We start from the raw sequence: 24,071 nt of genomic DNA on the forward strand, positions 1-24,071 counted from the left end.
AGGGATCAGAAGATGCTGGCCTCTAATCCCTGCCTTTTCTTGAAGGCTTCTAGACTTCTGACAGGGTCACTCTGAGCCTCTGTTTCCTTGTCTGCCATAAATATGGGATAATAAAATCTGTGCTGCCTACCTTACTTGGTTGTTTTTGAGATTCATATGATATAATGGATGTTAAAAGATCTTTGACAACTAGAATACACACATGTATTTATTAGGCTATGTGGCTGTGAGTGAGGTGGGAGTAATGCAAATGCTTAACATAGTATTTTACTTTTTATACTATTCTGGAGTTGAATATTTCCTTTGCAGTTTTGGTTTGAGACTGGGAAAGGAAATCACAATTCTTGTAAGGTAGAAGAATTGTAATCACTGACTAAAAATAGCTATCATTTATTTACTTAAAATATTTATTTATTTATTTATGGCTGTGTCAGGTCTTAGTTGCGGCACTCGGGATCTTTTGTTGTGGCACGCAGGCTTCTCTCTAGTTGAGGTACACGGGCTATGTAGCTGTGGCATGTGAGCTTGGTTGCCCTGTGGCATGTGGGGTCTTAGTTCCCCAACCAGGGGTTGAACCCGTGTCCCCTGCATTGGAAGGCAGATTCTTAGCCACTGGACCACCATAGCTATCATTTATTTTTGGTAACTTGTACTCAATTAAAAATAGAGTTGTTCAGTTGAAACAGCCTGCTACAAAATTGGAGGCATTATTATACTACTTTCACAAGCAAAGAAACAAGCTCAGAGAGGTAAAGTAACTGTCCAGAGTCTCACAGGTGGTTTAAGAGCATAGCAGAAATTAAGCCCATGCATTTCTCTATTCTGGCAGTGTGTATAATTCCTCATTTAATTGTAAGCAAATGTAATGTATATAAGGGATTAAGACTTTAAAGACTTAGTGAATTACAAATGCACAGAATAGTATAGATATTTATCTTCTTTTTTTTTTGCGGTACACGGGCCTCTCACTGCTATGGCCTCTCCTGCTGCGGAGCACAGGCTCCGGACGCGCAGGCTCAGCAGCCATGGCTCACGGGCCCAGCCGCTCCGCGGCATGTGGGATCTTCCCGGACCGGGGCACAAACCCACGTCCCCTGCATCGGCAGGCAGACTCAACCACTGCGCCACCAGGGAAGCCCAGATATTTATCTTCTTACCCTGCTTTATCTCATAGTCTTAGACAAGTCATTTGGTCCCTCTGTCTTTCATATTCTGTTTGGGAATAGTTTATCCCTCAGAGAGGACGTTCATTTTTAATGTTATAATACCATATAGATCATGTAACAGCATTGGAATTGTGTTACTACTTAAATATTTTTAGGTCAGTTATTTGGAAATTGAAATATTTTTGTAAACATAGTGTTAAATGGAGGTTAAGTGCCTATACTGCCATATTAATCCTTAAAGTAGTTTAAATGTACCTTTTCAAAGAAATACAGTGAATAATGTTACAGCAGCTGCTTTTTGAGTTGTAACTATGTGTTAGGCGCTTTATAACTTTATGAAGTATGATTTCAGAGAGCCTAGGTTTTTAACCATTACACTGTGCTCTTAAAATGATACCTTTATACTAATTAACATAAAAAATAAATAGAGCCCTTAAATGTTGCAACTTAGGGTAGAATCAGGTTTGAATAGAGGAGGAAGAACAAGTTTCTGATATCAGGGTTTTGAAGTAATGTAAGTTAACACCTATAGTGCTAACACATTACCAGCTACTGGTACTTAACATATTAATAATGTTTACATAGGAGGCTTCCCTGGTGGCACAGCGGTTGAGAGTCTGCCTGCCAATGCAGGGGACATGGGTTCGAGCCCTGGTCGGGGAGGATCCCACATGCCGCGGAGCAACTAAGCCCGTGTGCAACAACTGCTGAAGCCGGTGCGCCTAGAGCCTGTGCTCTGCAGCAACAGAAGCCACTGCAATGAGAGGCTCTTGCGGCACAGTGAGGAATGGCCCCCGCTCGCCGCAACTAGAGAAAGCCCATGCGCAACAACGAAGACGCAACGCAGCCAAAAATAAATAAATAAATAAATAAAATAATGTTTACATATTAGCTTATTCAATACTTCCGGTAGCCCTGTGAAGTAGGCATTATTAATTGTCCCCATTTTACAGATGATACAAATGAGGCACAGAGACAAAAGCACTTTCAGATATTTATCAAGGCAGGCAGTTCAGAGGATTATAATGCTTATTTCTTGGGCTTCCCTGGTGGCGCAGTGGTTGAGAGTCTGCTTGCCGATGCAGGGGACACGGATTTGTGCCTCGGTCTGGGAAGATCCCACATGCCGCGGAGCAGCTGGACCTGTGAGCCATGGCCGCTGAGCCTGCGCGTCCAGAGCCTGTGCTCCGCAACAGGAGAGGCCACAACAGTGAGAGGCCCGTGTACCGCAAAAAAAAAAAAAAAAAAGCTTATTTCTTTGGTGCACTTTTCTCACTGTGGTAGGAAATTCTGTCTTGCTGCATTTCTATACATTTTTATTTTTCCCTTCAAAGGAAATGTGTGTTAAAATTTACTTTAAAATAGTATGCAAGATATACTAAAAACCATGAAATTGGATACTTTAAAGTGGTTAAAAAGGTGGTTTTGTGATATGTGAGTTTTATCTCATTTTAAAAAAACTATGCACATAATACATGTTCAGTGTACAAAAATTAGAAAATGTAGATAAGCCAAAAATCACTTGACAGTATCCACAGATCCATTTATCATTCTGACCTCTGTCCTTCCAGACATTTTTTGTGTATGTTTGTGTATGAAAATGTATCTCTGTAAGATTTGAGATCATTGTATTACATGCCTTTTCCCTTAGTATATATGTATAAAATTTCTGTATAGCATTCAAATGTATAGGTGTTCTGTAATTAGCCAAGTCTGTGTCCAACATCTAGATTATTTTCGTTTCTTCCATCATTTAAAAAGTGAAGAGATTAAGTTACATTTAAAGTACAGTTTTTCTAAAGTATGCCATGTTCTCTCAAATCATTTCTGAGGTATTTTTTCTTTTCTTTTTTTTAAATTCAAGTATAGTTGCTTGTTTCTGAGATTTTAGTCACTGCCCTCCGTGGCTGAAAAAAAGGCTCTTGGCAAACCAGAAAATGTGTTGACAGCTGCAGAACAGCTACAGTGACTTTGCTTGTGTGAATAGACTTTTTAAAGTTAGTTAATGTGTGTGTGTGTGTTTTTTTTTTTCTTGGCCCCGCTGTGCAGCTTGTGGAATCTTACTAGTTCCCCGACTAGGGATTGAACCCGGGCCCTGGCAGTGACAGCCCCGAGTCCTAACCACTGGACCGCCGGGGAATTCTCTTAAGTTAGTTGTTCTTGATAGGGGAATATTGAATTTCCAAGATATTTGGGGGGATGTGAGTTATATTTAAATATTTTGGAAATTCATATGTAAAGTGTAGAATCCTGTGTAAAGAAAATTCTGGTTTATCTTCTGGGAATAGACTGGTGCAATGTTAAAAGCATTTTTTTTTTAATTTTAAGTTTTATTTATTTATTTTATTTTTGGCTGTGTTGGGTCTCCGTTTCTGTGCGAGGGCTTTCTCTAGTTGCAGCAAGTGGGGTCCACTCTTCATCGCGGTGCGTGGGCCTCTCACTATCGCGGCCTCTCTTGTTGTGGAGCACAGGCTCCAGATGCGCAGGCTCAGTAGTTGTGGCTCACGGGCCTAGTTGCTCCGTGGCACGTGGGATCTTCCCAGACCAGGGCTTGAACCCGTGTCCTGTGCATTGGCAGGCAGATTCTCAACCACTGCGCCACCAGGGAAGCCCTAAAAGCATTTTTATTGGAGTCAGGTTTGAATCCCTGCATTGATATTTTAGTACTAGTTTTGTGAACCTGGGCAAATGACTTAATTTCTGCCTCAGTTTTTGCATGCATGATATGGAGAAAAACACACTCCTACTTTATTCTTAGAAGCTACTGTGACATCAGAGATAATTCAGTATTAAGTGTTCAGCAGAGTGCCTGAGTTTTATTGTAACCAAATGTAGCTGGCTAGATCACTATACTTAGTAATTTTACTTAGCAGTTACTCAGTGTGTGATGTGGTTGAGATGCACTTTTAACCCTCTTCAATTCTGACTTGAATGAAATACTGTTGTGAGACTGGGTTGGAGAGTTATTTTGTTTTGTTTTTTTTTAAAACTATCTTTGAAGAGGGCTGGGGACCCTAGAATGATTTTGAGCACTCACACATGACTATGAATGCTTCAATCGAAAATAATTGAAAATAGCTGGGGGGGCTTCCCTGGTGGTGCAGTGGTTAAGAATCTGCCTGCCAATGCAAGGGACACAGGTTCAAGCCCTGGCCCGGGAAGGTCCCACATGCCGCGGAGCAACTAAGCCTGTGTACCACAACTACTGAGCCTGTGTTCAAGAGCCTGCAAGTCACAACTACTGAGCCCACGTGCCACAACTACTGAAGCCTGTGTGCCTAGAGCCTGTGCTCCGCAACAGGAGAAGCCACAACAATGAGAAGCCCGTGCACTGCAATGAAGAGTAGCCCGGGCTCACCACAACTAGAGAAAGCCCGTGCACAGCAACGAAGACCCAACACAGCCAAAAATAAAAACAAACAAACAAAAATTAAAAAAAATAAAACGAAAATGGCTGGGGATGTTTCTAACACACAGTAATAAAACATTAAAAGTGGGTTCCATTTTCACTTGTGCTTAGAAAGGTTGAAGGCAGAGCCAAGGGAGGCAGAGAGGAAGGTTGGTCTGTGACCCTTCCCTATAGGGTTAACTCCATAGCTTTCATGAAACCAAATTTGTTAGCGTACCCAGTTGCTGAATAGACTAACAGCAGTTCATGACACCATGACGGATAAATGTTGGAGAAAGAGACACTTCCATTGTACCAGAATATTTGTTTTGAATAGCCAAAGTGTGCCCCCTTTCCAAAATCTGGATATGTGGGAGATTAACTGGTAATCTGAAAGTTGCTTAGAGAACTATAGCTTTTTTTTTTTTTTTTAAGAACTATAGCTTTGAAATATAATACTCTGTGACTAAATTCTGATATGCTATCCTTGTCCCAAATTTAGTGCCCGTTCCCAAGCCAGGGAGTTTTGGGGAATATGTTGGCCAAGCAATTCTAGCAGAGCTTAAAAAGAATCCTTACCTGTTTCTACCCCTCAGGACTTAGTCCTCAGGCACCTTTCTCTACTATACTCACTTAAAAAAAAATTAATTAATTAATTTATATTTTTGGCTGCGTTAGGTCTTTATTGCTGTGCACAGGCTTTCTCTAGTTGTGGCGAGCCGGGGCTCCTCTTTGTTGCAGCGCACAGGCTTCTCGTTGCAGTGGCTTCCCTTGTTCTGGAGCACGGGCTCTAGGCACACAGGCTTCAGTAGTTGTGGAGCGCGGGCTGAGTAGTTGTGGTGCACGGGCTTAGTTGCTCCGCGGCATGTGGGATCTTCACAGACCAGGGATCGAACCTGTGTCCCCTGCACTGGCAGGTGGATTCTTAACCACTGCGCCACCAGGGAAGTCCCTGTACTCACTTTCTTGATGATCTTTTGTCATCAAGACTCCGCAAAGTTCTCTCTAGTCTGGATCTTCAGAACTCCAGAATCATATATACATTGGCTTTCTTGACTTTTTCATTAGGTTGTGAAATTGGAGTGTTATACTTGTTCAAAACCAGATTCCGGATGTACTTCCCCAAACCTGCTTTTCCTGTAGTCTTCTCTATTTTAATAAATGGGAACTCCATCATTGCAGTATTTAAGTTATAAAGGAATGATCCTTGATTTCTCTGTTTCTGTAGCATACACATCCAATCCATCAGCAACTTTCACTGGCTCTTCCTGCTTCGTGCCCCCCTCCCCCAATCCCAGCTAGGTTCACATAACTATTACATCTCATCTGGAGTGGTCGCTCTGCTTTTCACCCTAGCACCCTAAGGCTGTTTTTACCATGGCAGTCAGAGTGATCCTTTTAAAATATCAGCCCTTCAAAGACTTCTATCTCACTCACAGTAAAAGGGCATAATAGGATATGTCTTGGGCTTCCCTGGCGCAGTGGTTGAGAATCTGCCTGCTAATGCAGGGGACATGGGTTCGAGCCCTGGTCTGGGAAGATCCCACATGCCACGCAGCAACTAGGCCCGTGAGCCACAACTGCTGAGCCTGCGTGTCTGGAGCCTGTGCTCCACAACCAGAGAGGCTGCGATAGTGAAGAGGCCCGCGCACCGCGATGAAGAGTGGCCCCCGCTTGCCGCAACTAGAGAAAGCCCTCGCACAGAAATGAAGACCCAACACAGCCAAAAATAAAAATATAAATAAATAAGTAAATAAAAGATTACTATTAAAAAAAAAAAAAGACATGTCTTCCTCTCCCTGAATCATTTTTTTGACTTTATTTCTTCCTATTTTGTAGGTCACATTGACTTTCTTTTTTTTTATTATTAATTAATTAATTAATTATTGGCTGAGTTGGGTCTTTGTTGCTGGGTGTGGGCTTTCTCTTGTTGCGGCGAGTGGGGGCTACTCTTTGTTGCGGTGCACGGGCTTCTCATTGCAGTGGCTTCTCGTTGCAGAACACGGGCTCTAGGCGTGTGGGCTTCTGTAGTTGTGGCTCGCGGGCTCTAGAGTGCAGGCTCAGTTGTTGTGATGCACAGGCATAGTCGCTCCGCGGCATGTGGGGTCTTCTGGACCAGGGCTCAAACCCGTGTACCCTGCATTGACAGGTGGATTCTTAACCACTGCACCGCCAGGGAAGCCCGAGTCTTCATTATTGATTTATAGAAATTCAACTGATTTTTGTGTGTTGACTTTGTATCTTCATACTTTGCTGAATTCATACATTAGTTCTATAAGGTTTTTGTGTGTGTGTGTGTGTGTAATTTTTAGGATTTTCTACATATAAGACCTGTGAATAGAGATATTTTTACTTTTTCCTTTCCAATTTTGTTGCCTCTTATTTCTTGTGTAGTTGCTCTGGCTAGAACATCCAGTATTATGTTGAATAGAAGTGGAGAAAGCTGGCGTCCTTGCTGTGTTCCTGATCTTAGAGGGAAAACTTTCAGTCTTTCACCATTCAGCAGTATGCTCTCTGGATTTTTCATATGTGGCTTTTATTATGTTTAGGTTGTTTTCTTCTTCTTTTTTCCTTTTTTAAAATATTTATTTATTTATTTTTGGCTGCATTGGGTCTTCGTTGCTGTGCACGGGTTTTCTCTAGCTGCGGCGAGCGGCTGCTACTCTTTGTTGTGCTGCACAGGCTTCTCGTTGCGGAGCATGGGCTCCAGGCACTCAGGTATCAGTAGTTGGGGCAGGCGGGCTCAGTAGTTGCGGCTCGCAGGCTCTAGAGCGCAGGCTCAGTAGTTGTGGCACACGGGCTTAATTGCTCCGAGGCACATGGGATCTTCCTGGACCGGGGCTCAAACCCGTGTCCCCTGCATTGGCAGGCAGATTCTTAACCACTGCGCCACCAGAGAAGTCCCAGGTAGTTTTCTTCTAATCCTAGTTTGTTGAGTATTTTTTTTATCATGAATGAGCATTGAATTTTATTAAATGCCTTTTCTGCATCAGTGGTGATGATCATGTGATTTTTATCCTTCATTCTGTGAATGTGGTGTATTAAATTTATCTATTTTCATATGTTGAACAGTCCTGTGTTACAGTAATAAATCCCACTTGGTCATGGTGTTTTGTTTTGTTTTGGTTGTTTTTTATTAATTGAGATATAATGACATAATAGCATTATATTAGTTTCAGCTGTTCAGAACAATGATTGATACTTATATTATGGTTTTTTAATATGATGTTCAACTTGTTTTGCTGAATTTTGTTGAGGATTTTTGCATCAGTCTTTATAAAGGATATTGGTCTAGGACTTCCTTGGTGGCTCAGTGGTTAAGAATCTGCCTGCCAGTGCAGGGGACATGGGCTCGAGCCCCGGTCTGGGAAGATCCCACATGCCGCGGAACAGCTAAGCCAGTGTGCCTCAACTACTGAGCCTGCACTCCGGAGCCCGCAAGCTGCAACTACTGAAGCCTGAATGCCTGGAGCCTGTGCTCTGCAGCAAAGGCCACCGCAATGAGAAGCCTGCGCACTGCAACGAGCAGTAGCCCCCACTCACTGCAACTAGAGAAAGCCTGCGCGCAGCAATGAAGACCCAGCATAGCCAAAAATAAATAAATAAATAAAAATAACTTATAAAAAAGGATATTGGTCTGTAGCTTTTTCTTTGTCTGACTTTGGTATCAGTAATGCTGTCCTCAAACAGTAAGTTAGAGTTTATTCCTCTTTAGTTTTTTTCGAAAAGTTTGAGAAGGAGTGGTGTTAGTTCTTTAAATGTTTGGTACAATTTACCAGGGAAGCCACTGGGTCCAGGGCTTTTTTTTTTTTTTTGCCACGCCTCACGGTATGCGGGACCATAGTTTCCAGACGAGGGATTTAACCCGTGCCCCCTGCATTAGAAGTGCAGAACCTTAACCACTGGACCGCCAGGGAAGTCCCTACAGGGCTTTTCTTTGTGGGGAGATTTTTTGATTACTCACAACTGATTCAGTCTCCTTACTAGTTATAGGTCTATTCACATATTCTGTTTCTATGTCATTTAGTCTTGGTAGGTTTTGTGTTTTTAGGACTTCATCTGTTTCATCCGAGTTATCCTATTTGTTGGTGTACAACTGTTGCTACTGCTCTCATAATCCTTTTTATTTCTATAGGATCAGTACTTATATCCCCACTTTTGTTACTTCCTTCCGTGTGTTACTGTTGGCATGTTATTTCTTTTTCATCCTCTTTCAGTCCCTTTTTTGAATTTGATCTGAAGTGTGTCTTCTAGACAGTGTAGTTGTATAATATTTTTTAATCTCTTCTGTCAATTTCTGCCTTTGAATTTTAAATCCATATATATTTTATGTAAATAGTGATAAGGTAGGATTGATATCTGTCATTTTCCTCTTTGTTTTTTATGTCTTGTATTTTTGTTCCTCTAATCCTTTGTTACTGCCTTCTTTGGTGTTAAACATTTTCTAGTGTAACATTTTTTTTTAAATTTTGTATTTTTTTAAAATTTGGTTTTTGGCTACGCCCCGCAGACATACGGGATCTTAGTTCCCTGACCAGGGAATTAGCACCAATATGTTTCATCCAACTGGACATACAGAGATATTAGGGAAAGCTGTTCTGAAATGTGCCTATCCGGCCAGTCTAAGCTCACATTGACATTTGTTCACTCTAGTCTTCCCTGATATTCTCCAAGTGCCTTAAAACAGGAATTCATCTTTGTGTTTCTTGTTGAGCTTTGTATGCAGGTGTTTAGTTGAATTATGGGCTTTACAAGGAGTTATTTTGGAGTCTTTCTTTCCCATGTGAGATTTTTAAGCTCTTCTGAAGAGAAGAGTCATATTCCTTTTTTTTCCACCTTTAATTTTCCCTTGTTATTTTCTCTATTTTCATGTTTGGAAGCCTCACTTTGGTCTGGACTTCTTGCCTGTTTCTAATTTTTTATATACTAAAAAATTAGTATATAAATGGATGTTGCTGTTCATTAATAATATGTATTTGTATAGACATTTTTCCCCAATAAGTTTGTATATATTGTTTTATTTGGTCATCCTGGTAAATGAATTAAATAGTAAGGAGGAAATTAATGTCTCAGGTTTATGAAAATCTTTACCCATGATACCTTTAATTTAATGAAACTTTTATTTGTGTTTCTCAGTGACCTTTTTTAATCATAGTTTTGGCATAGTTTCTAAATAGTTGGTATATCATATGTGTGGCTGTGTATTACATTTTCAGTATTCCTTAACTTCATCTGCACTTTGCATATTTCATGGAGTTTTCAGCATAATTTGTTTAACAGGTCCCTTGTTGGATGTTAACTTTTTTAAAAAAATTGAAGTATAGGTGATTTACAACATTGTGTTTCTGGTGTACAGCGAAGTGATACAATTATACACAAACACATTCTTTTTCTGATTCTTTTCTAATTTAGTTTATTACAAGGTATTGAATATAGTTCCCTGTGCTATACAGTATGACCTTGTTTATCTATGTTATATACAGTAGTTTGTATCTGCTAATCACAAACTCCTAATTTATCCACCCCCCTTTCCCCTCTGGTAACTGTAAGTTTGTTTTCTATGTCTGTGAGTCTGTTTCTGTTTTGTAAATAAGTTCATTTGTATCATTTTTTAGATTCCACATATAAGTGATATCATATGATATTTGTCTTTCTCTGGGTCCATCCAGGTTGCTGCAAATGGCATTACTTCATTCTTTTTTATGGCTGCATGGAATTCCATTTTATATGTATACCGCATCTTTATCCGTTCATCTGTCGACGGACATTTAGGTTGCTTCCGTGTCTTGGCTATTGTAAATAGTGCTGCAGTGAACACTGAGGTGCATATATCTTTTGAAATTGGAGTTTTTTCTGGATATTTGCCCAGGAGTGGGATTGCTGGATCATATGGCAACTCTATTTTCAGTTTTTTGAGAAACCTTCATTGTGTTTTCCATAGTGGCTGTACCAATTTACATTCCCACCAACAGTGTAGGAGGGTTGTTCCCTTTTCTCCACACCTCTCCAGCATTCATTATTTGTAGACTATTTATTTATTTATTTATTTATGGCTACATTGGGCCTTTGTTGCTGCATGCAGGCTTTCTCTAGTTGCAATGAGTGGTGGCTACTCTTTGTTGCAGTGCATGGGCTTCTCATTGTGGTGGCTTCTCTTTGTTGTGGAGCACATGCTCTAGGTGCGTGAGCTTTAGTAGTTGTGGCTCCCGGGCTCTATAGCGCAGGCTCAGTAGTTGTGGCACATGGGCTTAGTTGCTCCGCGGCATGTGGGATCTTCCCGGACCAGGGCTTGAACCTGTGTCCCCTGCATTGGCAGGCGGATTATTATTATTATTATTATTTTTTATGTAGAATCTGATCCATTCTTTTTTTCTTCCAATTTTTATTTTTATTTATTTATTTTTGGTTGCATTGGGTCTTCATTGCTGTGTGTGGGCTTTCTCTACTTGTGGCAAGCAGGGGCTGCTCTTCCTTGTGGTACGCAGGCTTCTCGTTGCGGTGGCTATTCTTGTTGTGGAGGTGCAGAGCATGGGCCCTAGGCATGTGAGCTTCAGTAGTTGTGGCACGCGAGCTCAGTGGTTGTGGGTCGCGGGTTCTAGAGTGCAGGCTCAGTAGTTGTGGCACACGGGCTTAGTTGCTCTGCGGCATGTGGGATCTTCCCGGACCAGGGATCAAACCCTTGTCCCCTGCATTGGCAGGCGGATTGTTAACCATTGCGCCACCAGGGAAGTCCCTGTAGACTTTTTAATGATGGCCATTCTGACTGGTGTGAGATGGTACGTCATTGTAGTTTTGATTTGCATTTCTCTAATAATTAGTGATGTTCAGCATTTTTTCATGTGCCTGTTGGCCATCTGTATGTCTTTGGAGAAATGTCTGTTTAGATCTTCTGCCCATTTTTTGATTGGGTTGTTTGTTTTTTGTCATTGAGTTGTAGGAGCTGTTTGTATATTTTGTAATATAGAGTCACATTGTTTGCAAATATTTTCTCTCATTCCATAGGTTGTCTAGGATGTTAACTTTTTGTTGTCATAAATAACTGCTTTAGATATCTTTTTACAGTTCTTTTACTTTTTTGGATTATTTCCTTTGGGTTAAAATATTGGGAGTAGAATTAATAGTTATTTTCATTTTCATGGTTCGTGGTAGAGCAAGTGTTTCTTTCCTGGTTTTATTATGTCTTAGGGTGCTGATGCTGAATTAACTGACTTGTTTAAGGTGACACAATTTGTGATAGAGTCAGAAGACAGCTCATTACTGCTTTGTGTGATTCTGGCTTCTGGCTTTAAGCAGTACCACTCATGGTCTTTCTTATCCATCTGTTATTGAAGCCTTGTGTTTTATGGCTTTACTTCCTGATCACTGATATATTCCTGATATATTACTACTACAGTCACTTTGTAGTAGTAATATATGGCAAAGACAGAACCAGTATCATGTTATAGATTGATTATGGCTGAATTTGTCATAAAGCATGTAATAATCATGGGGTTTTATTGTTATTGGGATAGTAGTTGAGAGTTTGGGATCCTGAGTTGGACTGCCCAGGTTTGAATCCTGTCTCTGCTACCTACTACATAACTATATGACTATAGGCATATAGTAACATAGGAGTAATAATATAGTATCTACCTTAAGAGGATTAAAGGAGGAACAGTGCCTGGTATATAGCAGACATCAAGTAAATGGTAGTATATTTAAAGTCGTTTAGGACTCAGATAAATAAGCAAGTCCATATTTATCAATGATTGCCAAATAAATGATTACAAATCAGATTATATCCGAAATTTATGGGAACCTACTTAAATTGTAGTTTTCAGTACAGGGGCATGTAAAAGAGTTTTCTATTCCATCTTGGTATCATGGTTTTAAAGTTTCAAAGCCAACTAGCTCTGAAGTAATTTTTTTTTCTGACAACTTACAGAATGATAACAGGCAAAAATGGCCCTTGGGGCTTGCTTTTCAAAAAAAAATGTTTTAAAAGTTGTAGTTTCTGTCTCATTTCCGAGTAACTCTATATACATGAAGAACTAATGACACTATTTTCAATAAGGGTATTCTGTGAGATTTACTTCTCTCTGAATGCACAGTCTTAAAGTTGAATGGTAACTTACAAATCATTGAATTGAGCCCAATACTTTGATATCCTTGAGCCCCAGGTATTACTCATCATTTTTATTTGAATGATTTCAGTCAATTCATGCAGCATATTCTTTATTGGACACTTAATATGTACTAGGTGGGTACTGTTTTAGGCATTAAGGAGGGACGACTGAGTCTGAGGGAGGAACTCACCAAGCCTTTTTTAGGACATAGCATTTATAGAAAATCATAATATTTGTATGCCCCCTTGGAGTAAATGGAGTAGGTTGTCCTTTGTCCAAGTACCTTAGGTGCTGCTTTTAGCTACCCAGAAACAGCTCAGCACATGTGAACTCCTTTGTGTGGTTTATGGCTGCGGGGGGAGCTCAGTCCTACTAAACACAAAGCCATCTTCCTCTCAGAGGGCAGGAGACCTCCGTACTGTTGATGCGGTGTTAAAGGCATGGGTATAGGTTTAGAGCTGAGATGGAAGCATTTGGATTGCAGATTAATTAGGTATTATTTTTGGAGAAAAGATGCAGCCAGGGTCTCTGCATTGGATATGTCCAGGGAGCTTGATTCATATTGTGTTGTGCTTCAATGGTATCCCTTGGAGTTGGGCAGTGTACTGTTCTGGATGCAGCCTCTCTTGCATGTCCTGGGAAAAATATGTCAGTTGTGCTGACATTGCCAGAATCTAGCCTGTAGCTTTCAGGATTATTTCAGTAGGCCATTATTGTAAATTAATTAATAAGAATGTCTGTGTTTGAGAAGGATGTAGAGTATCACCTGCAGAAGGGACCACAGTCTCCCCTTCCCCCAGTTTACTGAGATAAAGTTGGCATATGTAGTGGTATCAGAGTCTCTTGACATTGTTAAATTTCTTCCACCCCCTACCCCCCACCCCTGTTGTGTTGTGATCCAAGGACTTGGGCAAAGATATCTTTTCCTTGGGATGATTCTGTTTATCTATTATTTCAGTTTTTAGCTCTTTAAAAATTTGAAATAGCTTATTTATTTTCCTAGAATGTAGGTAGTTTACTTATGTAAAGCAAATGTAAATTGAGAGCTACTACTGACTTTATAAAGCGCTGTGTTATAAATAGTTAAGACAGTAATTTTTAATTGTACTTATTTGTAATTGTGGTTAAGCTGGAGTGTTTTCATCTAGTATTCATTGGTAATGCTTTCTCAGAAGGCTAGTGGAAAGATGATATGTTGTTTCAAAAGGTTCTGATTTTTATTGATGCCCCATGTTTTGTCTGTTTCAAGTGTCAGCCCAAGAAAAAGGCTACGCCACTGAAGTATGAAGTTGGAGATCTCATCTGGGCAAAATTCAAGAGACGCCCTTGGTGGCCCTGCAGGATTTGTTCTGATCCGTTGATTAACACACACTCAAAAATGAAAGGTAATACTTGCAGTTGATTATACATGATAAAATACAGTATGGAATTGTCAACTTGCAGTTTCCGTTAGTAATAATTCATTCTTACCTTTGAGCATTTTGTTAATGAATTGTTATTATGTATTTTGTCTTTTCTGGATTTTTTTTTAAGGTTTGTTTTATTTTACTCTATGATTTAAAAATTCTCAATTATTCTATCTGTAGATGCCAGAAAATGTTAGGCTTATTAGCTAAAGTCTACATTGTCCAGAATCACTTTTCAGTATATTTATGTTTTTCTACTTCAGTCTTCAGGTTTGTATCATTTTTGTTAGTTTTAAAGCTGAAACAGTTATAAAGATTGCTTATAAGTCATTTTGAATTTTAAAGTCTTGATTTAGACTATTCTCTATAGTTACTAAAGTTTGTTACTTATTTGGTTGTTCTGTATGAATCTTACGTGTCTTAACTTTAAAATGGTATAAGGGGCTTCCCTGGTGGCGCGGTGGTTGAGAGTCCGCCTGCCGATGCAGGGGATGCGGGTTCGTACCCCGGTCCGGCAGGATCCCACACGCCGCGGAGCGGCTGGGCCCGTGAGCCATGGCCGCTGAGCCTGCGCATCCGGAGCCTGTGCTCCACAACGGGAGAGGCCGCAGCAGTGAGAGGCCCGCGTACCGCCAAAAAAAAAAATGGTATAAGATAAGGGCTCAAACTTCATTTTGAGCTCCCTCTTTCCTGTTAAGATAGTTTGTGATTTTATTGTAGTTTTAATATATGTGTTTTAGGTTTTAAATTGGTTATATACACACAAGATTAAAAAAATCTCTGGGCTGCCCCACTCTTTACCTCTCCTTTCAAAAAGTAACCAGCTGTTATTAATGTTTCTTTCTAGACTTTATGTAAATCCAACTATATAGTTTCATCTCCCTACCCCCTTTGATTTAATTTAACGTAAACATAGCATATTGTATGTATGTTCTACAGGGTTTTTTTGGGGGGGGGGGTTAAAAATTTTATTTATTTAATTAATTTTTATTTTTGGCTGTGTTGGCTCTGTTGCTGTGCACGGGCTTTCTCTAGTTGTGGTGGATGGGGGCTATTCTTTGTTGCGGTGTGCGGGCTTCTCATTGCGGTGGCTTCTATTGTTGCGGAGCACGGGCTCTAGGTGCGTGGGCTTAAGTAGTGGTGGCTGACGGGCTCTAGAGCACAGGCTCAGTAGTTGTGGCACGCGGGCTTAGTTGCTCCGCGGCATATAGGATCTTCCCGGACCAGGGCTCGAACCCGTGTCCCTTGCATTGGCAGGCGGATTCTTAACCACTGTGCCACCAGGGAAGCCCCTGTTCTACAGTTTTTTCACTTCTTGGAGATTTTTCCATTGAAAACTTTTTTTTTTTAAACAGCTCTATAATTTTCCTCTTTTTGAATATGGTGTACTTTATATAACCATTCCCCTGTTGATGGATATTTAGGTTGTTTCTAATCTTGTGTTAGAAAGATTACACATAAAATACATACGTATACACATACACATGTGTGTTTGTGTGCATACAAAACAGTGCTATAAATAATAACTGTGTTTCATGTATTCATGTCTGTTTATCTGTAGGATAACTTGCCTAAAGTAGTATGTTGGATTTTATTTTATATTTTGAATATTAATAGTGAAGTTCCCAAAGACCTTTATAGCTCACTGTTTAAAGAAAATGATATCAAACTTTGTGACCTGTTTGGACATTTAAATTCTACTGTAGAAAATTATTTTAGTCCTCCCCCTCTACCCTTCCTATGCCTGTGAGACTGATGGTTTCTTACTCATTGTGATATTCTTTATATGCACTAGTTGGGTCTATGCCATTTGTTCAACAAGTAATAAGTACATTCTATAGGTACTATGCTAGCTAGGTATTGGGATCCAGTAATTGGCAAAACATTTTGCTTCCCTTTGTGTATAATTAGAGTCCAGTTAAAGGGTGAAGGCACCAGCAAGTAATCAGACAAATAGATAGTTAACTGAGAGGTGTGTTCAAGGCAAAATATTGATGTACAGTCACTGTTATTAGTGGGGGTACCTAACCTGGACTTTTGGTTCAGGGGTAGTCAGGGCCAATTTTGCTAGTAAAGTTATCTTTGATCTGAGACCTGATAGGACAAGTAGGAATTAACCAGGGAAAAAAGATGGTTCCAAGCACAGAAAGTAGTATATGTTCAATCCCTGAAAGGGCTGCCGCCCATAGACTGATGGAAGGTGGTACAGTATGAGGCTGGAGAAATAGATATGGGTCAAATCATGCAACATTTTGTAGACTTCATTAACAATTTTGTATTTTTTCCTAAGAACAATAGGATACCATTAAAGAGCTATGAGCAGAGGGAGATGTGATCTGATTTGTGTTTTTTAAAGTTCACTCTGAGTGCAGTGTGGAAAATGATTTGGAGAGGGACACAAATCAGAGGAGATAATCAAAAGGGTCATTGCAGGGATTATGGTGAGATTATAGTTGTGAATAGGGAATGAAGAACTATTTAGGAGATAAAATCTATATGATTTGCTAATGGACAGATAATGGGGAGTGAGGGAGAATGAAGCCTAAGGTTTCTATACCTCAGGCAGGTTCCCAAGTTTTTAGCTTTACCAGTACATACATAGTGTCCTCATTTACTGAGAGCACTGGAACATCTATAACTTAGAGATGACATCTGCTTGTTGATATTAGTCAAAGCCATGGGTAGGGCATGGATGAGATGGCCTTGGGATAAAATATACGGTGAGATAAAAGGTGGCTCTGAGGAAGCCAACGTTTGCGGTCTGTAAGGAGGAGACTTCAGTGTGCAAAAGAGATGGGGGAAAATCAGAGATGGAAGAGAAATACCAGGAGAATATGTATTGATGGTGACTAGAGCGTTGCTGTTGTTGTTGTTTGCCGCTGCGTGAGGCATGTGGGATCTTAGTTCCCTGACCAGGGATGGAGCCCACGCCCCCTGCAGTGGCAGTGTGGTGTTTTAACCACTGGACAACCAGGGAGTTCCCTAATAATAGTTTTTAAAAAGATGTTTCTTAACTTGGTTTATTAGAGCATAGAATTAGTGTGGCTCTTTATAGTACTGAAGGGAACTAATATTTGAATAAACCTATTGTCCTAAAATTCCTACCCATGACTCTGTCTTCCTGACACCTTCCCTTCATAACCACTCTTGGAGGAATCATCAACTTTCTCCACTTCCAGATGGCCACTCGTTTCTGAACGCACTGAAATTTCTCATTCTCTCCTTTTATTCCACTAACCTTGTTCTAAGCAGAGTCATTAGTGACCTGGTAGTACAGTGGATACTAGTTTTTAATTTTTTGGTTGTCTGGTGCAGGAAAATTCTTCCTCGTAGTAACTATCTATCTTGTTCTTGACTTTCATGTTCTCTTCTCCTCCTTCTCCTTCTCCTTCTCCTTCTTTCCATCCTTATTAACTCTTGAGTTTTAACTGTCATCAGTAAACTGAATTCATATCCACAGTGCTAGTGTTTCCCCAGGCTTGAAATCTGCATCCCAACTCTATACTTGAAGCTTTCACCAGGAGGTCCTTTAGGCAGTTAAGGTCAGCTTGTTTAAAACTGACCTAATTATTTTCCTCCTCAAACCAGTACTTTCTGTTTCATTTCCTGCCTTAGTGAATAAATTACTGCCACTTAGTCACTTAAACCAAATACCAAGTAGTTACCCTTTCTTCCTTCTTGTGTCCTATACCATTAAGTCTTTTTCCTTTTTTTAAAACAACTTTATTGAGATGTAATTCATATAGCATACAATTCACCCCTTTAAAGTATACAATTAAGTGGTTTTGGTAAGTCACAGAGTTGTGTAACCAGTAAATTTTAGAACATTTTCACCACCCCAAAAAGAACCCCATGGGGACTTCCCTGGTGGTCCAGTGGGTAAGACTCCACACTCCCAATGCAGGGGGCTGGGATCGATCCCTGGTGGGGGAACTAGATCCCACATGCATGCCACAACTAAGAAGTCCGCGTGCCACAATTATGAGGTGCATACCACAATAAAGATGCTGAGTGCCGCAACTAAGACCCGGCGCAGCCAGATAAATAAATAAATATTTAAAATAAAAAAAAAAAAGAGGAGAAGGAAAAGAAAACCCATGTCCTTTACCTACCTTCCCCCTAATCTTTTTTACCTCCCGTACCCCTTTGCCCTAAGCGACCAGTAGTCGACTTTCTGTCTCTATAGATTTGCCTATTTTGGATATTTAATATAAATGGAATCATATAATATGTCCTTTGTGACTACTTTTTTTACTCAACATACATGTATCAGTGCTGCATTCCTTTTTTTTTTTTTTTTTTTTGGCTGCATTGGGTCTTATTTTCGGCACATGGGATCTTCCTTGAGGCACACGGGATCTGTTGTTGCAGCAGCGTGAGGGCTTCTCTCTAGTTGTGGCCTGCAGGTTTTTCTCTCTCTAGTTGTGGTGTGTGGGCTCCAGGGTGCATGAGCTCCGTAGCTGTGGTGCGCAGGGTACAGAGCACGTGGGCTCTCCATTGTATGAAATATTATACATATTTTATTTATAAATTTATCATTTGATGGGCATTTGGACTGTTTCCACCTTTTAGCTATTACGAACAGTGCTGCTGTGAGTATTCATGTATAAGTGTTTATGTGGACATATATTTCCTATCTTTTGGGTTTATACCCAGGAGTGGACTTGCTGGCTCTAATGGTTAACTCTGTTTGACTTTTTGAGGTACACGCACAGACACACAGACACACACACACACATACACTCACACTCTCTGCCTTGGCTGCACCAGCTTGTGGGATCTTACTTAGTTCCCCAACCAGGGGTGGAATCCGGACCCTGGCAGTGAGAGTGCCGAGTCCTAACCACTGGGCCACTAGGGAATTCCCTGACTTCTTTTTTTTTTAATTTTTATTTATTTATTTTTGGCTGTGTTGGGTCTTCGTTGCTGCACATAGGCTTTCTCTAGTTGTGGTGAGTGGGGGCTACTCTTCCTTGCGGTGCACAGGTTTCTCATTGCCATGGTTTCTCTTGTTGCAGAGCACGAGCTCTAGGCGCACAGGCTCCAGAGCGCAGGCTCAGTAGTCACGCAGGCACAATAGTTGTGGCTCACGGGCTCTAGAGCGCAGGCTCAGTAGTTGTGGTGCACGGCCTTAGTTGCTCCACGGCATGTAGGATCTTCCTGGACCAGGGCTCAAACCTGTGTCCCCTGCATTGGCAGGTGGATTCTTAACCACTGCGACACCAGGGAAGCCCCCTGACTTTTTTTTAATTTAAATTTTTTATATAAATTCAGGTGTACAGCACCACAAGTCTAATTACCATCCATCACCATACAGTCTCCCCCGTTCACCCATTTTGCCCATCCCCCTTCCCCTCTGGTAATCATTAATCTGATCTCTGTATATATGAGTTTTTGTTTTATTTTGTTTGTTCACTTGTTACGTTTTTTAGATACTACATATGAGTGAAAACCTATAGTATTTATCTTTTCTCTGTCTGATTTATTTCACTTGGCAAAATTCCTTCAAGGTCCATCAGTATCGCAAATGGCAGGATTTCATTCTTTTGTGGCTGAGTAATACTCCATTGTGTATATATACCATATCTTCTTTATCCGTTCATCCGTCAGTGGATACTTAGGTTGTTTCCATATCTTGGCTGTTATAAATAACGCTTCAGTGAACATAGGGGTGCATATATATATATATTTTTAATTAATTAATTAATTAATTTTGGGCTGTGTTGGGTCTTCGTTGCTGCACATGGGCTTTCTCTAGTTGTGGTGCACGGGCTTCTCATTGCAGTGGCTTCTTTTGTTGCAGAGCATGGGCTCTAGGCACATGGGCTTCAGTAGTTGTGGCGCATGGGCTCAGTAGTTGTGGCATGTGGGCTCTAGAGCGTAGGCTCAGTAGTTGTGGTGCATGGGCTTACTTGTTCCACGGCATGTGGGATCTTCCTGGACCAGGGCTTGAACCTGTGTCCCCTGCATTGGCAGGTGGATTCTTAACCACTGCACCACCAGGGAAGCTGACATATTATCTTTTTGAATTAGAGTTTTTGTGTTCTTCAGATAAATACCTGGGAGTGGAAGAGCTAGGTCTGCCAGACTGTTTTGAAAAGCTACTGTACCATTTTACATTCTCATCAGCACTGGATGAGGGTTTTAATCTCTCTATATCCTTACTACCAATTGTTATCTGATTTTTTTGGTGGTAAAAAATATATGTAACATAATTTTATCATTTTATCTATTTTTAAGTTTATAGTTTAGTGGCATTAAGTAAATTAACATTTTTGTGCAATTATTACCACTAGCCATCTCCAGAACTTTTTCATATTCCTAAACTGAAACTCTGTTAACAATTTAACAATAACCTTCAGTCCCTGGTAGATGTTGTATTACGTGTATCATTCATTTGCAAGGCTCAATAATTCCATTGATGTATAATGTTCAATAATGTTCCATTTTGTTCATGCTTTCATCCTTCAGTGGACATTTGGGTTGCTTTCACCTTTTGGCTATTGTGAATAATGCTGCTATAAACATTGGTGTTCAAGTATCTTTTCTATCTGACTTTTTTTTTTTTTACATTTAATTTAATTTAATTTAATTATTATTATTTTTAACATCTTTATTGGAATATAATTGCTCTACAAGGGTGTGCTGGTTTCTGTTTTATCACAAAGTGAATCAGCTACACATATACATATGTTTCCATATCTCTTCCCTCTTGGTTCACCCACCCTCCCTATCCCACCCCTCTAGGTGGTCACATTCTATCTGACTTTTAATTAATATCTAGTCCTTTTGATTTGTCTTCTTAAAAAAAATCTTTCATATTTTGTTCTTTTAATTCCCATTGCTACCACCTTAGTTTAGGTTTTAGTCATCTTGAGTATATACTATTTTGGTAATCTCTGGTCTCCTGAGTTTCCTGTTTCCTGTTAAATGTGTTATTCAGAGGTCAAGGAGATTTATCTTTTTAGGATGGAAAACTGAGCCTGTGGTTCCACAGTTTAAATGAGGTTCAGGGCCAACAGGATAATGGTCAAACTCTTAACATGGAGGGTCTTAGTGTGGCACATGGGATCTCAGTTCCCTGACCAGGGATTGAACCTGTGCCCCCTGTGTTGGAAGCGCAGAGTCTTTTTTTTTTTTTTTTTACATCTTTATTAGAGTATAATTGCTTTACAATGGTGTGCTAGTTTCTGCTTTATAACAAAGTGAATCAGTTATACATATGTTCCCATATCTCTTCCCTCTTGTGTCTAGAAGCGCAGTCTTAACCACTGACCACCAGGGAAGTCCCAGTGGTCAAACTCTTAACATGGTATCCAAGCTGTTCAGGTCTGGCCACTGCTTACCTGCTTAGTTTCCCTTTCCTTCCACTTTATGATTTAGTGTTCTGAACTACTTGCAGTTCCTGGCTATTTCATTCGTTTTATTCATTCATGTCTTTGAGGGTTCTGAGCCCTTATATAGGAATTCTCCCCTCAACAAACTGTTTACCTTTAAATTTTCTGCTCAGGTGTCCCATTTGTCCTCCAGTTAATGATTTTTCACTTTGAAAAAAGTGAGTGTTAACAACTAAGTGTCCATCGATAGATGAATAGGTAATGAAAATGTGGTATATATACATAATTGAATATTATTCAGCCATACAAAAGAACGAAACCTTGCTATTTGTGACAACGTGGATGTACCTGGTGGGCATTTTACTAAGTGAAATAAATCAGAGAGAGAAAATATAAATACTGTATGATCTTACTTATATGTGCAATCTAAAAAAACCAAAATTGAAAAAACAAAACCAAGTTCATGGATACTGAGAACAGACTGGAGGAGCAAAATGGGTGAAGGGGGTCAAAAGTTATAAACTTCCATTTATAAAAGAAATGTCACATGGATGTAATGTATAGCATGGCAACTATAGTTAATACTGTATTGTATATTTGAAAGTTGCTAAGAGAGTAGATCTTAAAAGATCTCATCACAAGAAAAAATCTTTTTATAACTACGTGTGGTGACGGATGTTGACTAGACATTGTGGGGGTCATTTTGCAATATATATAAATATCGAATCATTATGTTGTATACCTGAAACTAATGTTATTCGTCAGTTATATTTCAATTTTAAAAAATGCCATCACCAATAGATACTATCGAATAGTAAAATGTAGTGTACTCAAGACATACTTGAAAAATTAAAAAAAAAATGAATGTTCATGTTATTGCAATTAGCATGCTGTTTTACCATAATCTCTTTATACTGTATATCTCTTACCCACCAGGCAATGAGTTCTTTTCAGTCCTCTGTATAGTGCTGGGACGTCATGAATGTTCAGTCTGTGTTAGTTGAATTTACTTATTTATGGGAGAATGATGTACTTTTCAGACTGACTTTAAGAACCTGTGTGTGTGTGTGTATGTATGTGTATATATACACATACACACATTTAATCCCCCTTTATAGGTGGTTTCTATTGGTGTGTTTAACTTAGTAGGTAGAGACTAAGGAGTTCAGGTTTTTTTGTTTGTTATTTTTACAGAACTTGTTTTTAAAATGTACAATAAAACAAAATTTTACCAGGTTGTAATTCAGTGTGAGTTAAAGTGAATTTTTATATAAAATGATTTCCTTTTCTAAATAGAGACAAATCATTACACCTGTGTAGCCCTGACTATATTTCTTTTGTGACATTTTTTACTGGTATGAAAAATGCAAAGATGGTAAGTGTGTAGAAGATAACACATACTAGGTAAATTTGATTATAATCTTTTCTGGATGAGATTTGTATTTTTATTTTTGGTAATTGTATGCATAGAACTTTGGACAGCCAAGAAACTATAGAATAAGTGGATTTTTGGTGGGGAGGGGGCTGTTGAGATTTCCTTTTTTAAAAAAAAATTCTGTAGTTTGAAATATCAAGTTTCACTTTCTCTGCAAAACCAATGTTTCACTCTGAATTTTCCCTGTCTGAAGTCGTTGGATTTATTATTCTGTCTATAAAATGGAGATTATACTACTTATATTTTAGAGTTCATTGTTGTGAAGAATACATGCAAAGCACCTAGTATAGTACCTTGCCCAGAGTAGCTATGTCATAAATGTTAGCACATCATACGTGGCATGGTGTTGAAACATTTCTTCCTCCTTGTATTTTAGCATAATGTTTTAAGAGTTTATTTGGTGGTTAGTTCTTGTTGATTATTATATTTGTGATGCTGTGGCTTATCATATGCCTTTTGTGATTTCTGGTAATGAGGGTATAAAATTTTATAGATTGATGGTAGAAAAAACTTAGTTGTTATATTAATTTGTTATATGATTAGCTAATCATCCTCCAACTGGTTTGGAATATATAGCATATCATCAGACCAAACCATTAAATTCTTTCATTACACTCTTAACCATTTTCTTGTCACATAAATTGAAAATTAAAAATTTACCTTCTATCTGACCTACTTCAGAATTTCTTGTTCTGTAGGTTTTTTAGCTTGTTGAGTTTTTATTTTATTTTAGTTTTAAGTGAAAAGAGGCTTCTTTGGCCACTGCTATGTGGCTGTTCTCTTGATGATGAATATCAGTTTTTTAAAGCAATGACACTGTGGTTTTTATTTTTATCTAGTTTCTAACCGGAGGCCCTATCGACAGTACTACGTGGAGGCTTTTGGAGATCCTTCTGAGAGAGCCTGGGTGGCTGGAAAAGCAATCGTCATGTTTGAAGGCAGACATCAATTTGAAGAGCTACCTGTCCTTAGGAGAAGAGGGAAGCAGAAAGAAAAAGGATATAGGCATAAGGTATTTAAAAAAAAAAAAAGCCTCTCAAATTATCTTCTTGGGTGTAGGTAGGGAGGGTTTACAGGATCAATCAAAGGAAGAAGTATTATATTTTTGGAATATAAGTTATTTCCTTTGGTAGTAGGATGTTGGTGAGAAAAATTGGCAGAAAGCAAGTTTTTTTGCAGGGATGAGATGGGGCTAGCCTTCCAAATATTTATACTCAATTTTTTGAGAAATGAT

General features: G+C 39.4%; 1 protein-coding gene across 7 annotated transcripts in view; it reads left to right on the top strand.

Moving 5' to 3' along the window:
* NSD1 (nuclear receptor binding SET domain protein 1) overlaps positions 1-24,071 on the top strand; it is a 136,398-nt gene that overhangs the window by 35,684 nt on the left and 76,643 nt on the right. For all 7 annotated transcript variants that reach the window (XM_027098286.1, XM_027098289.1, XM_027098290.1 and 4 more), the window contains 2 exons: positions 13,909-14,044; positions 23,677-23,849. In XM_027098286.1, the coding sequence (XP_026954087.1) occupies positions 13,909-14,044; positions 23,677-23,849 (309 nt within the window). The remainder of the gene's footprint in view (positions 1-13,908; positions 14,045-23,676; positions 23,850-24,071) is intronic.

This window comes from Aethalodelphis obliquidens, unplaced genomic scaffold (assembly GCF_003676395.1).
Source record: "Aethalodelphis obliquidens isolate GAN/ISIS:26980383/991018 unplaced genomic scaffold, ASM367639v1 scaffold121, whole genome shotgun sequence".
NCBI classification, from domain to species: domain Eukaryota; kingdom Metazoa; phylum Chordata; class Mammalia; order Artiodactyla; family Delphinidae; genus Aethalodelphis; species Aethalodelphis obliquidens.